General features: G+C 37.4%; 1 protein-coding gene across 1 annotated transcript in view; it reads left to right on the top strand.

Moving 5' to 3' along the window:
- Positions 1-16,054, top strand: part of LOC129220057 (dynein axonemal heavy chain 5-like) — a 274,414-nt gene that overhangs the window by 50,932 nt on the left and 207,428 nt on the right. The window contains exons 17-21 of the mRNA XM_054854398.1: positions 422-640; positions 10,399-10,461; positions 11,344-11,582; positions 13,777-14,017; positions 14,824-15,023. Coding sequence (XP_054710373.1) covers positions 422-640; positions 10,399-10,461; positions 11,344-11,582; positions 13,777-14,017; positions 14,824-15,023 — 962 coding nt within the window. The remainder of the gene's footprint in view (positions 1-421; positions 641-10,398; positions 10,462-11,343; positions 11,583-13,776; positions 14,018-14,823; positions 15,024-16,054) is intronic.

The following is a 16,054-nucleotide window of genomic DNA, read 5'->3' as shown; positions in this document are numbered from 1 at the left end:
CCTTTTGCTCCTTACTAAATACTTACAACTGTATTTTATTTCCCTTTTGACTCTTAAAACTGTTTGAAATTACACATTTTCTTCTTATTATTATTATGAAATTTAGTTTTGCTCTTCTTTGGTTCTCAAAATGCCTGACAAGTGCCTAAGTTCCCTTTTTGGTGTTGAAAGTATTGACAATTACACTGTACTCTTTTAATATTTATATAATGTATAAAACGACTTAGTTTTCTTTTGGATTTCAAAATGTTAGAGTACTCAATTTTCCATACTACCCTTAAATTGCTTGTAAGCAATTTTTCTCTGTTTTGTTCCTTCAAATTGAATTCATACCCTTACTTATTTTTATCGAGAAATTAGCGTTAACCCTGCAAAAAATGTGTACTGGTATTAAATAGATATTATTTTTTTGTTTGTTTAGGAATGCTATGCGACTCTGTCAATATACAAGTTAGTGCCAAACAAAGAAGATCTGGAAATCGTGGAGAGCTTGCGATACTTATGGGAAAAGACACAAAAGCTAGCTACTGAAACTCAGAATACCCTGCTGGACATGAAAACCCAATTTCAAATGCAATTGGCAGATAACATCTCTAGTTTCACTGCAGAATTTGAGAAGTTTCACAGCGATTACCAGGAGGTAAAATTTCCCCTACAAAACTGTACGAAGTTACTTTTTATATTTAGCGTGGTCTTTTATATTAGCGTTTTAGGTATTCTTTGTCCAAATTGGATAAAGTCCGGAAGATTTTTACCTGTGCACTTTAAACAAATTTTCTTGTTCAAAAAATAATAATAAGGATATTAATAATATATTTTACGCGTCAATTTTATTAATACTTTTGAAAATTTTCCAATATATATATATATATATATATATATATATATATATATATATATATATATATATATATATATATATATATATATATATATATATATATATATTAGTATCTCTATTTTTGTATAACGATTTCAAAAAAACCTTATCGTTACATTTTGGCAATATTAAAGTAAAGTGTGATAGAAATCTTATCACTACCTTATAATTTTTCTAACATTGATGCAAATTTTCCGTTTTATCCTGTTTAAGGACCATAAATTAAATGTTTTATTTGTCATAAGAGTAAAAATCTGAAGAATTGAACATGCAGTTAGCACATTGTATTTCTTTTGTAATGTAATACTAGTTTAGGTTTTTACTTTTATTTTTATTTATTTATTTATTTTTTTTTGCCATATTCTACAGTAAATCCAAATCTATACCATTCCAGCTGTTGCAGTAGGGAAACTGTCTTTAGATCCACTGCACAGAGAGATTGAGAAAATCAAACGAGTTATTTATTACAAGCGTGTATTGAACTGAAGTGAATAATTTTGCTCTTAAACCGAGCAACAAGCAAACGTATTAGCTAGCAGGGATGAGACAAGCTAAGTTCTTAGAGCAGTGTAATCAGTACTGTTCATCTACCAATGTGATGGAAAAAAGGATATCCGTTTTATCGGCGGAAATGGATGTTAGTTAACGGTTCAATTAGTTCGAAGAGATGCAAGCTTGCAGTATTAGAAGACGCGTCACGTCGAAATGAACGAAAGACGTGAATCAGTTTCCTGTTTTAGACTCATTGATATAGAATATTCTTAGTTGGTTTCTTGTCAACTTTCCACAGGGAAGGTGGTCGGATCGTATCAGAGTGTAACGGATTCGGTGCGACTTCCACTTTCTTGAAATGAAAACACAGTTCTTGATAAAAACACAGGAAATTTATTTACACTATGTACAGGAAAGATCGTCAACAACTGCTAAATTATTCATCAGCAATTAAGCAATTATCACACAACACCGTAAACTCAACGTTTACACACGTATTTACTTCCAAATACGAAAACAACACAGCGAAATGCCTCGCTATAAACAGAGCAAAAATGCACTCAGTTCGAAATCTCAGTCGAAACTAACTGTTTATCCATCGCTAACGGCTTAAATACACCGAAAAGAAATTTCTCAAATATTCCACACGCTTCTATAAAGTAGTAGACCGTTATCAATGAAAAGAAAGAAAATAGGGGTCGTATACTTTAGCCGAATGAAAAAGGGGTTGTAGATTCATTACGGGAAACTATTTACAGGTTACGTTCCTACAATAATTACTATTTACAGGATTTGTAACATTGCCCCCTTCCTAAGGACTGCACGTCCCGGGCAGTACAATCCCCAGAAAGGGTGCCAAACTTCTATCACATGTTCACAAATACACACATTAAATAATAACCAATAATGCATAGGAAACACAATAATAACAAGAAATATTACTAAACATTAGGGAAAAAAATTATCTACAACTTTTATGTTATCGACCATGGTTGTTTACGTAATACTCATGAACTATGGCCATAGTATGGGGCTAACCGATCATAATGTACAACCCTAGGTTTTGCATTAGGTGATTTTTGGATCCTCACTACGACGTCATTCAGTCGGTTAAGGACTTTGTAGGGTCCATCCCAATGCGACTGCAATTTGGGTGACAGACCTTTCCGTCGGATGGGATTCCATAACCAAACCTTGTCGCCTTCGTTGAATTCATGTCCAGTAGACCTTGTGTCGTATCGGGTCTTCATCTTCTCCGCCGCGATGTTGATTCGCTCTCGTGCGAAGTTATGAACGTCTTCCAACCGGGCCTGGAGATCCTGGATGTACTCCTCAGGCGATGCAGGCGCATCCGGAGGACGACCGAAGACGAGATCACAAGGTAGCCGAAGCTCTCGTCCGAAGAGCATCTGAGATGGGGCATATCCGGTAGTCTCGTGGACAGCACTGCGGTAGGCCAGCAGCAACAAAGGCAGCTTCTTGTACCAATTCTGTTGATTTCTGGAGACCATAAGTGAGAGATTATTTAGGATTGTGCGGTTAAATCTCTCCACCATGCCGTCCGATTGTGGGTGTAGTGGTGTTGTCCTAGTTTTCTCAATTCCGAAGATTTGACATAGGCCCTTAAACACAGCAGAGATGAAATTCCTCCCTTGATCGGAATGAATCTGCAAAGGTGTTCCATATCTCGAGATCCAATGTTGGACTAGAGTCTCTGCTACGGTGGTAGCTTCTTGATCTGGAATGGGATACGCTTCGGGCCATTTGGTGAAATAGTCGATGGAAACAAGAATGTATTTGTTCCCATCAGCAGTTCTTGGTAGAGGACCCAGGATGTCGACCCCAATTCGTTCGAAAGGAGCTCCAACGTTGTACAGATGTAGCTTCCCTCTGCTTCTCTTCTTCGGTCCTTTACGAGCAGCACAGGCGTCACAAGAATGGCACCACTTCTCCACGTCATCCTTCGCCTTGCTCCAGAAGAAGCGCTCCCGAACTTTATTGAGGGTTTTCAAGACACCAAAATGTCCTCCAGTCGCACTACTATGTATTTCTTTCAGAACATCTGAAATCCTTGATCGGGGAAGTAGTAACTGCCACCTAGATGTTTTGCCGTCGTCAGATTCCCATTTTCGGTATAGCACGCCGTTCCGTAAATGGAGCGAGTTCCATAAAGCCCAGTATCTTTTTGTTGCAGGACTGAAGATGGAAACGTCCTGCCAGCTAGGGCGTCGACTGTCACTTTCCATGAACTCTAAAATTGGTTTTATGTCGGGGTCTTCAAGTTGATCTTTTCGAACTTGGTCATCACTCCATGGATCAGGTTCTGATGATGTTGGAGTCACTGTCACCTGATAGGCGGTAGGGCTAGTCGTTCCATACTGTTTCTCGATTCGGGAACAATAGTGGCAGTTCTCAGGACAGGGTCTCCTTGATAAAGCGTCAGCATTACCGTGAGATAACCCTTTTCGATGCTTGATCTCCACACTGTAAAAAATCTCGGAAAACTCTCTGAATATACAAAAAAGTTTTCCGTAATACACAGATTCGTACGCCCTCCGCAGTTTTCTGCTATAATCAGAAACGTTTCCGGTTTAGCAAGAAAGTAAGAGTCGACGCATGCGCAGATTACACGGCAATTTTATAGTCCAGCAGCAAATCTAAACTAAAACTTTTGAAAGCACGCAATGAAAACAAGTGCTGACTCATGTATGCGAAGTAACACTCATCAAGGGGATTAGTAGAAGTTTTGTTCCTCGCATGAATTCACTGAAGATAATTTTAAAGTCTTATATTTTTTTGCTTATGTATCGTCATGAGATTGAATTTGAAGCTATGTCACTTATTTTTAAGTACGAAGTGCAAATTCTCGACGCATGCTCGCGGAAGGAATACAAACTGAAATTAAAAACCAAATAACTGCCTAGAGGACGCCATGTAAATTCATTGCGTCGCATAACTTGTGTAGGTAATTTACTTTTTTCTTGGATACTTTTCTTCTTTCTACCAAATGGGTAATTTTTGTTGGCAGAATTTTATTCTGTCATAAAAATCACCTTTTTGGTGACCAAAGCCTGCAAAAGACCACCACCGACGAATAGGTAAGTCGCTTTGCAACTCTATTACTTTAAAGAGATTTAGTTCATATAAAAAAATTTAAATAAGTGTTATTGTGTACTTTGTTTTTATGTGTCAATCTCAGTTAATATTTGGCTGAACATTTATGTATCAAGCATTGTGAATTAAATGTTATAATATGCAAATTGTCAGGTTTGATAGTTCGTCTTTAAGGTTGCATGTTTTCATTCTCTTGTAAACAGTGTAGCTAGATTGTATGAAGTAAAAAAAAAAACTATCTCTTGTAAGTAGGAACATAGTGCTTCAGTATTATCTAAATGACGATATCTCTTTAAATATTTGCATTAGCGAAACGCTTTAAATTAGTTAAATGTGTATTAATTTATTTAACAAATAAATACATGTATGTATTTAAAAGTGTCTTCATTTTTTTCGTTTTACGAGCCTCAATTTTACCAAAAGCAAAAAAAAAAAGACTTAATAAAATAATTTTGTATTTTTACACCATATTAAAGTATTTGACTTATAATTCATATGATACTTTGATTTATAATGTATATGATACTTTGATTTATAATGTATATGATGTTGCTTTTTCGAGGGGGGGGGGGGGGGTGCTTCATAGCATTTTATGGGTGCACCATCACTCTTATGGTGGGGGGGGGGGTATTCTCGTATATATGAAATGGAATAATCATGTAATAGAGTTCAATGTTTTAATAAATAAAATATATAATGCATTTTGCGCACACTGTAAAAATAAAATCTGTAACCTATTTTGAATAAGTATTTATATTTGTGATGAGCTGGAAAAGGGCAAGAACAGAAGAATCAACCCGAATGGTTCCAGCAGGGGGACTTGGTGTCATATTTAAATTCATCAATTTCTCTGTTGGTACTTTTCGGTACACTTTGTTCGTCAGAGAAATTGACTTGAGGTGAACGAATTCCGGAACGCGAAGGGTAGGTAAGTCCTGTCAAATTTTATCCGAAGATAAAAGCTATCAAGTTTGATACAAGATATGTTTTTAAGTTCTGCATTAAAAATACAATATGTTGATAGTTTTGTCTTGAAAATATTGAGAGAAAAACTGAAGTTTAAGATTGTTTAACAAACAGTCCCCACTTTTCAGAAGGTACCCCCACTCCAATTCCCCGACGATTTTGTGATTAGGAGTGAAACTAGTAGATTATTTCATAATTTTTTAAAAATTTATAACTGTGCATATGTTATGCTGTTAACCATGCTATTTGTCATTAGAAATTCAAAAAAAAAAAAAAAAAATCCACGAATGATTCTAAAATTGCTTGTATTATTGCTCTTAGATATGAAAGAATTGAAACTGATATGGTATGCAATACTATAATAAAGAATTATATTTTAGAAAAAATCACGGAAAATGGATTCCGAAATTCTCGGAAACGTTTTTGAAAATTGTTTGAAGAATTCCGAAATACTCGGAAACGTTTTCGAAACTTTCATGAACCACAGCTGCACAGAATACTCAGAAACGTTTCTGAAAATTACGGAAAGAGGATTCCGAAATACTCAGACACGTTTCTGGACATTACAGAAAGAGGATTCCGAAATACTCAGACACGTTTCCGGACATTACAGAAAGAGAATTCCGAAATACTCAGAAACGTTTTCGAAAATTTCATGAACCGCAGCTGCACGATATACTCAGAAACGTTTCCGAATTTTTTTTACAGTGCATGTCATATTCCTGGAGCCGCTGTATCCATCTGGCTATCTGGCCTTCCGGATTTTTGAAGTTCAAAAGCCAAGTTAATGAGGCATGATCTGTCCGAAGCAGAAATTTTCGGCCGTAGAGGTAATGATGGAAGTGTTCTACAGCTTTCACAATGGCCAGTAACTCCTTTCTGGTGACGCAGTAATTTCGCTCCGACTTTGATAAGCATTTGCTCCAGTAAGCGACGACATGTTCATTTCCGTCAATTTCTTGGGATAAAACAGCTCCGATGCCCTCGTTGCTCGCATCAGTGTCCAGGATGAAGGATTTTTCAGGCTGAGGATAGGCGAGGATAGGCGTTGATGTTAAAGCCTCCTTCAGTCGTAGAAATGCATCTTCGCATTCTTTGGACCATTCGAACTTTTGCTTGCTCTCCGTCAGCTTATGCAAAGGTCGTGCAATGTTGGAAAAACCCTTTACAAACTTCCTGTAGTACGTGCAGAGCCCCAGGAAACTTCGCAGCTGATGGATGTTTTCGGGACGACTCCAACTCCTGACCGCAGATACCTTTTCTGGATCGGTTTGTACACCTTCAGAAGAGATGATGTGACCAAGGTAGTTCACTTCCCGGCGGAACAAATTACATTTGGACGGGCTTAACTTCAGATTGGCTTCCTTAAGCTTTTGCAGCACCTTCCTAAGATTTCCCAGATGTTCTTCGAAACTGCGTCCCACGATGATGATATCGTCTAAGTAGACCAGACAGGATTCGTAGGAAAGTCCTCTTAACACTGTCTCCATAAGACGCTCGAAAGTAGCTGGTGCATTGCAGAGGCCGAAGGGCATCACTTTAAACTGCCATAAGCCTTGTCCAGTTGTAAACGCTGTCTTTTCTCGGTCATCAGGGTGTATCTCAACCTGCCAGTAGCCGCTCTTCAAGTCCAGGGTCGAAAACCATTTGTGTCCGGAAAGAGTGTCCAAGGTGTCGTCTATCCGTGGAAGAGGGTAACTGTCTTTCTTGGTGATTTCATTCAGCCGTCGGTAATCTACACAAAATCTGGTGGAGCCATCTTTCTTTCGGACCAAGACGATGGGAGAGGCCCAAGGACTGGATGACGGTTCGATTACATCATTCTCCTTCATCTCTTTCAGGAGGGTCTCAACCTCTTCCTTCTTGGCGAACGGTAGTCGTCTTGGATGCTGTTTAATAGGGGAGTGTTCTCCAGTGTAGATCCTATGCTGCGTTAAATTCGTACGGCCAACATCCTCCGATGTAGATGAAAACAGATGCTTGAAGTCGTCCACCAATTGTTCCGCAGCAGTTCTTTGATCTTTCGATAAGGGTGCACTCCCAATTAACTTCGATGTCAAAGACTCAGAAGACACAGTCTCGTGGGAATTGATTCTTCTAATGATGCAGTTTACTGGAGTACAAGTTGCCAGCACTTCACCTTTCCGGATATTCCTTGGCCTTTCACTCACGTTGACGACTCGCACAGGAATTACATCTTTAGAAAGGTCCACCAGCGTAGATGCTACCAGCACTCCTTTTGGGCTATTGCTTAAGTTGGGGTATTCAATGAGTCCAAATCGAAAACTATTGCTTTCTTCAATGGAGCCAGGTATTAATGATTCTGACCTTGAGGGAATCGATAAATCTGTTTGGGCTATTATTTGATGAGCGGATTTTACATTACTTTCTGCGGGGAAAGCGGCTATGTCTTCTCTCATCGAGTGCAGCTCATTTGTCTTGAAGTCGAGGTTGAAGTCATACTTCTTTAAAAAATCCAATCCGAGAATGAAGGGGTCTGTGATAGCAGCAACGAATGCAGTATGATGGTAAGTGGCATTTCCAAACACAATTTCTAAGTTTACTTTACCTTCAATCTCGATCTTGTCACCTGTCACAGTCTGGAGGGTAACGCAGGGCGGCGTCCATAGAATGTTGAGTCCAAATTGACGAGCCACATCTGTTCTAATAATTGTAACATTGGCTCCAGTGTCTATAATCAGTTCGCAGGGAAACCCGTTTACATATGCGTAAACAAACAGTCCATTACTGCCGCCACTCGTCGATGAAATCTGGAAAACCTTAAGATGGGGCTCATTCCAATTTGGCGACCTCCGCCCCGCGAGATTGCCATGGCTTAGTTTTCCTGGACCTGAGAGGGAGAGGTGCTCTTCCCTCTGGTTTCTTGGCGAGCTTCACAGTTTCTTCGTAAGTGACCCTCGCCGCCGCATTTCCAGCACTTAAGTGATTGTCCATTTTGGTCCTTGGGAGCCGAAATCCTTTTGAAGGTTCCTGCAATTTCTTTTATTTGCTTTTCCAGTTCAGCAAAGCGTGACGAAACAGAATCAGGCTCATCAGTTTTCACGCCGCGGATTGAATGGCGATCCTTGCGGGTTGCTTGCTGGGCGGCCTCCAACTTCATCGCATACACAACAGCAGAATTCAGGTCTTTGACATCCGCCATCCGTAGAGCTTTCTGGATTTCCGGATCTCGAATCCCGTCGATGTAATAGTTGAGTGCCAGGTTGTCTCGAACATCCGCAGGACAGTCGCAAAAAGCAAGATGAGACAGTCTCTCGATGTCCGCCGCTAGCTCTTGCAGGGTTTCCCCGGTTTTCTGGAAACGGGACTTCAACTGGAGTCGACTGAAATCTTTCTGGCACTTCTCACCGAAGCGAAGCTCCAACGCAGATGTGAGTGCGGCGAAATCCAGGCGCTGGCTGTCCGGAAGGGTCTGAAGAATGTCCGCTGCGTCACCTCTCAGGGATGCTGCAAGATGGCAGGCCTTGGTAGCAGAGTCCCATCCGTTCGCTTCCGCCACTATCATGAATTGAGTTTTGTAAACCTGCCACGAAGTTTTCCCATCAAATGTGGCAAGTTTAATGGACGGTCGAGCAACCGATGTGGGAGCGCCAAACTGTACAGAGCTGCTTTCCGCGGTCGCCAATCTCCTTTCCATGTTTTTAATTTTCTCATCTACATGATTCTCAACTGTTGCGATACGGTTTTCTACTGTTTCAAATTTTTCATCAAAAGCATCAACTCGATGCTCTATCTCATTAAATTTATTTTCCATCACAGTCTTTACCGAAGTAAGGTCGTTTTTAATTTCCTCTTGGTTAGAAGCTAAATCATTTTTTAGCACCATTAAATCACTTTTCCATTGTTCTTGATTAGCCGCCAATTCATTTTTCAATTGTTCTTGATTAGCCGCCATATCATTTTTTAACTGTTCTTGATTAGCCGCCATATCATTTTTTAACTGTTCTTGATTAGCCGCCATATCATTTTTTAATTGTTCTTGATTAGCCGCCGTATCATTTTTTAATTGTTCTTGATTAGCCGCCATATCACTCTTCACAGAGTTGATTGCATCAAGCAGTTGTTTTAATTGTTCATCCATTGCGCGAGTAATCACCATAAAAATAAAGTCCAAATTTAAAAAGTCTTTATGAAAAAAAAATGTCCCAAGTCACACTTACTGCAAGAAAGTCCTGAAGTAGCCCCACGTTGGGCGCCAAATTGTAACGGATTCGGTGCGACTTCCACTTTTTTGAAATGAAAACACAGTTCTTGATAAAAACACAGGAAATTTATTTACACTATGTACAGGAAAGATCGTCAACAACTGCTAAATTATTCATCAGCAATTAAGCAATTATCACACAACACCGTAAACTCAACGTTTACACACGTATTTACTTCCAAATACGAAAACAACACAGCGAAATGCCTCGCTATAAACAGAGCAAAAATGCACTCAGTTCGAAATCTCAGTCGAAACTAACTGTTTATCCATCGCTAACGGCTTAAATACACCGAAAAGAAATTTCTCAAATATTCCACACGCTTCTATAAAGTAGTAGACCGTTATCAATGAAAAGAAAGAAAATAGGGGTCGTATACTTTAGCCGAATGAAAAAGGGGTTGTAGATTCATTACGGGAAACTATTTACAGGTTACGTTCCTACAATAATTACTATTTACAGGATTTGTAACAAGAGCAATTCTAGCTAGCATATTTCCCTCTCCTCTCGCAAGGAAACGTGAGTATAAATAAATAAATAAATACATAACTACTTTAAATGACTGAAAAATATTTTTTTTTCCTACTTGTACCAGTGTAATGTTTCTGATTGTATTGGTTTCAGTTCGTGTTCATTTATGTTTCATGTAGGAATTTGACCATATGAAAAAAATTTGCAATATTTTCCACAATCAGCTAACGATGCTCATTTTTGTTATAGAAAGGTCCAATGGTTGTTGGTTTATCTGCAATGGAAGCATCAAACAGACTAGCAGAATACCAAGTAAATATGCAAATAATTATTATTATTTATGGGTAAACAGAGAGTTGTTTGATAGTTAGGGTTAGTTAATTGTAAAACATCTTTACTGCAAGTGATGAAGTTTTACAACAACGATAAAACAAAAAAGGGTGTATGAAATGAATAAATACCGTTGTGCAAAACAGGTAACACTATGAAATAATAACGTGCAAAAAGCACAAATTAGCATTTGATTACAGACTCGTGTTTCAGGGTTTCAAGGAACCACTTTGCAAAAAGGGTGAGCTTTTGGATGCAAAAGTAATCCAAAAAACACCGAAAAAGCTAGTTTTCGAAAGACTTTGCATACCAAAGCTCATATTTGCGACAGGAAAAGGGAGTTTCTTGAAATCAAGAGGCACGTGGCTGCAATCAGTTGCTGATGTGGGCTTTAAGTGCGTTGCATTTCATACTGTTAAGAAATTATATAGTTTTTCGTTAAAAAAAAGTTTATGTTTTTCTTATTCTGTAAGCATTAACTGTACTGGGGTAATTTTTTGATATTTGTTCCTAAAATATCTAGCATTCTATAGGACTCCGTAGCACTTGATTAAAAAATTGTTATCTCAAAAGCAGGAAAAAAACGTATTTAACGAGATTGTATAAAAAAGGCATCCCTGAATTTCTCTGATATTCATCAGCTTCTAAACACATTAAACGCTCAGCATTTCGAAAGCTCTTTTCGAAATTTTACTGCATTTACCAATATTTTAAACATTGTCATTATATTGAATCTATGTCTCAATTCTCATAACTGTTATGAAAAATGTTATATCTTTAACGAAATTCTTTATAAAATTATGCTTTTACAATAGCAATTTGAGGAAATTATATCGAAACTTTTGTTTTTGCTTTTCGCTTTAGAACCGTTTTGACACATTATGGCACAAGTACATGACATATACAGACGGAGCAATTTTGTTTGGTTACAAGTGTATGGAATTTCCCCGCCTCCATTACATTCGCAGAGAATTGGGCATGATGCAAAAACTGTATAAGTTGTACAACGACGTGCTGGATAAAGTCAATGGATATCAGGACATACTGTGGAATAACGTAGATGTGGACAAAATCACTAACGAATTGATTGAATTTCAGAACAGGTACGTAGTTTCCCCCTTTCAATTATCTATTTATTTATTCACTTCCCTCGTAGCACAATCGGTTTGGAGATGGTTGGTCAACGGTGGAGTTTATGGTTGACAAACTGTAGGCAATGTCCGCTTTGGCACCGTTTCCAAACCAACCATTTGCCAATGAAGGCCAACGATCTGCTACAGTGCCTAACAATTTCCCAACGATGACCCATCGAAAATATTTACGGTTGGGCCAACGATACCCAGAAACTGTAGGACCATCGTTGGCTCAGCGTTCGTTGCCAACCGGACATTCCCCACCGGTTTCTACCGTTAGCCACCGTTGGCCAACCATCTTCGCAACCGTGCGTGCTTCTTGAAATATATTATTTGGTTTCTTTTTCTCAATACCTTTGATTGGAAGTCTGAAAAGCAATAATAAAGATCAAAGATCAGAATGTCAAGATTTATTGAACTGAATATGCAATTCAGGAAATTAAAAGATGTGTTTAAATAAAACACTAAAACCATTAATGAGTATAGTTTAATTTAGCAACTTTTACCACTAAAAGTAAATGTCAACTTCACGTCTGTTAAGAAAATTTGCAAAAAAAAAAAAAAAAAAAAAAAAAAAAAAAAAAAAAAAAAAAAAGAAGATACAATAAGAGTTTCTGTTTGTCAAAGAGGAAAACTAAAGCAGTTACTGGTGAAAGAGGAAAAATTACTACAGCCATTTGCGAAAGAAAAATCTGGTTAATTGTTTGAACTGAGGAAAGTTTTTTAATTTCAGCTAACACACTTTCAACTCCAGTTATATTTATTTTAGAAGCTTCAAACAAATTTCATCTTACGGAAAAAATAACTCCTTTTTGATAGGTTTCAAAGTTATAAGCATGTAAGTATTGTTTCACCACCAAATTTACGAAAGAATGTTTATTGTGTTTCAATTAATTTCTACGTTGATTAGTCTCTAAAGATGAGACCAGACTAAGTGAGTTCGTTGGAAAGTTCTAATTTTTTTTGTACCTGACTTCACTCGTAACTCTCGGTCCTTCTAGAAGATATAGCACACAAACATATACACGTTTTAGCTTTTTCCAAAGGAGTGAACGCCATTTTCTATGCAAAGAAAACAATGAGCAATCCTTGATTGCTTTAACAGAAAAATCGTTTTGACTTAGTAGAAAAGTGAAGCTAAAATAAATTTTCTTTTTCTTTTCTTCTCATTTTTGGTTTCTGTGCACTTTTTCATACTGGAAAAGGAGTGTCCGTCAATCTTGGGAACTTGTAACATCTCGAGAAAGGATTTCTCAAATATTTTCTATAGAGTCCTATCTTCTATAGAGTCCTATCTGGCTTTTTCAAAACATTTTTAAAAAAATTACGCTCGCAATCTTCTTTTCAGACATGAGGCATCTTGCTGTCCAAAACAGAATTGAAGTGACTCCAGAGGGCCGAAAGTCATTACTGCAACGAATGTCAAAAAGAGAGGGACAGCTAAAGATATGCTCCCCAGTCATAGGAGAGGTGTTACAAAGGACACAAAGAGGCGAATCGGCCAGTTTGATTTTATGTAAATGAGCCTGCAGGTACTCATGTCCAATAATCGCTCTAAAACAAGCGACTCCTTCAGCTCTGGAAAGGATGGAAAGACGAGAGAGCTGCTGGCTATCAAGACGTTAATTCCAGGACCTTTTCAAAACATATATGCTCCTGAACTTAGGGTATTGCGCTGAAGACGTAAATTTGAAGTATGGATTGTAGGTTTCCCAAGCAAAAATTTTCTTCTTCAAAAAGTGTACCAATATTGAAAAAGACATCTTTCTAACCTCTGATACTAATTATTCCCCACATTATCAGCGAAAAACAGTTGATTGCTAAAAAAATTACAGCATTATTTTAAATAATTACTACTAGATGAGATTATTATGGATTTGAATTTTAAACTGCAATTTTTATGCATGCATAGATTATGAAGGAAATTTCGTAGCATAAATCTTTAATATTTAATTTTAAATTTGTGGGTTAACATCTAACTCTCACTGTGCAGCATGAAAAAAAAATCCACAGTTAAAATTAAACCCTGTATTTTTTTCTCATGACTGGCAAATAATGTTTGATACTTGCAATATAATCTAAGAAACATTTTTTTATGCATACAGCAGTTGTTTTTTTCGATTACATTTCAAAACAATTTTTAAATATTCTTATCCGTGTGCAGATGTCGTAAGCTTCCGAAAGGATTGAAAGAGTGGCCTGCTTTCACAACACTCAAAAAAACCATTGACGATTTCAATGAGCTTTGTCCTCTGCTGGATCTAATGACAAACAAAGCGATGAAGAGTAGACATTGGAAGAGATTGATCGAGCTCACGGGACACGACTTTGACGTTCATTGCCCACATTTTTGTCTCAAAGACATCATGAAGGCTCCGCTCCTCAGTCACAAGGAAGACATAGAAGTAAGATATTTGCATTATTTTTCAGATATTTCTCTTAATTTCGCTTAATTTAATCTTGACTTTCATCGACTACTATGCACTTCATGTCTTGTGCTCTAGAATAACAAGGGTTGGAACTTTGGTAGTGGCAACTTTTTATTTACATCTAATTCGAAAGGGATATATCCTAAGCTTTAGCCCTTCAACCCACAGCATTTCTCTCATATAACCTGCAAGAACTCTATTCTCGTTACCGTTATTCCTAAATGCATAGCAGGCTGTTATGGTTGTCTTCTTGACCGGGTTGAGGGTCCTCTAAATTGGGTTTTGGGCCCCACTAAGCAGCGCTGCTATTACAGTGCCTGTAAAAAAGAAGAAAATAACCATTTATATTGACTCTGTAGTTCGTTATGAAAGAGTTTTCTATCGTTAATTGTGTTTTAGCATCAGAAATAATTTAAGCATAGCATATTCCTGTGCTTAATTGCAGTACATAACGGTATCTTTTATGGTTTTATATATATATATATATATATATATATATATATATATATAAAACAACGCTTTCTTTTGAACTATTATAACTTAATTTTTGAATATTAACTTGAAATCTTAGGAATCAGATTTAACCATAAAACACATATCAATTTGAAGCTGATGCGAAGTTTTGTTAAGACAAGTTTTTAAACCCAAAAGTGTGCAGCGTTTATTGTTCCAAAGCAAAAAGTTTAATCTGATAATGTGTAGAATGAGCGCTACGGAAAGTTCCTTTTATATTTTATGGCTCTTGGGATTGTGATACATAACATGCATGTATAACTTTATAGGACATATGCATTTCCGCACTGAAAGAAAAAGACATTGAAGGAAAGCTGCGGCAAGTGACATCTGAATGGAGCAACCAGAATTTGACATTTGCTACTTTCAAAAATAGAGGCGAACTGCTGCTTAGAGGGGACACCACGGCTGAAATCATATCCCTTCTTGAAGATAGTTTGATGGTATTAGGATCCCTGCAAAGCAATCGGTAAGAAAGAGTTCAATAGAAAATTCCTATTCAATAGAAAATAATTACTGTTGTGGGATTCAAAGCAAAGTAAAAACAACATGGCACATTCTTTTTTTTCCCCTTGAAATATCAAAAAAAAAGTGCCATGTGGAATAATCTTTACTAATAATAAAGCTGAAGCTCTGCATTTCTGGATTTCTGTCCATTACGCACATAGCGCCTAGACGGTTAGGCAGAGGTTCATGAAATTTTTCACAAAATTAGCTCGTAACATAGGGTTGAGCATCTCGAAGCGATTTTTCGAAAATTCGATTTTGTTCTTTTTCTATTCTAATTTTAAGTCATTTTACCGAGCGAATTACCATAACATGGACGAGTAAATTACCGTAACATGGCCGAGCAAATTAACATAGCATATTGGCGAGAAATTCATCATCCATTATTTGTAAATATACAGGCGAACCAAATGACCTTTTAATTTTCTACTACGGGCAAAGCTGTGCGAGTACCGCTAGTGTAAAATAAAAATAAAAAAATAGCGTACATATTTAGCAGTACGATTGAAAAGTTCAGTTTTTTCAAATGTTCTTCAACTCACTAAGGGTTGTCATTAAAAAAAAATCTTTTTTCTAGTCATAGCATCCTTTTTGACAATGAGATGGAGGAATACATTGAGGCGCTCCATGCGACAAGGGCGAATCCGCCAAAACTGTTCAAGGAAGAACCCCTTAAAGAAAATTAAACTATTTAGTTTCAAAGCGACAAGGGGGGGGGGATTTCCATGTCACGACGAAAAACTTTTATTAGAATGAAAATTACATTCCTTAGCTCTGCTATAACAAGGCTTTCTGTCGAAAAAATAATGAACTGGCCGAGATTCGACCTTGTCGCATAAAACGTCTTAATTGATGTGTAAAGCGTTTTGCATCACGATGAACTTAGCTGGAAAGAATAACGTGAGTAAGTGGTTTAGGTTCCGTGGAAATGAAAGAAATGTAATGTCATCTTCCAACCACATTGTCCTCCGTCCTTACTTCTAAATAAAAAAT

This window comes from Uloborus diversus, chromosome 4 (genome assembly GCF_026930045.1).
Source record: "Uloborus diversus isolate 005 chromosome 4, Udiv.v.3.1, whole genome shotgun sequence".
Lineage (NCBI taxonomy): Eukaryota > Metazoa > Arthropoda > Arachnida > Araneae > Uloboridae > Uloborus > Uloborus diversus.
This window is presented reverse-complemented; position numbering and strand designations above follow the sequence as displayed.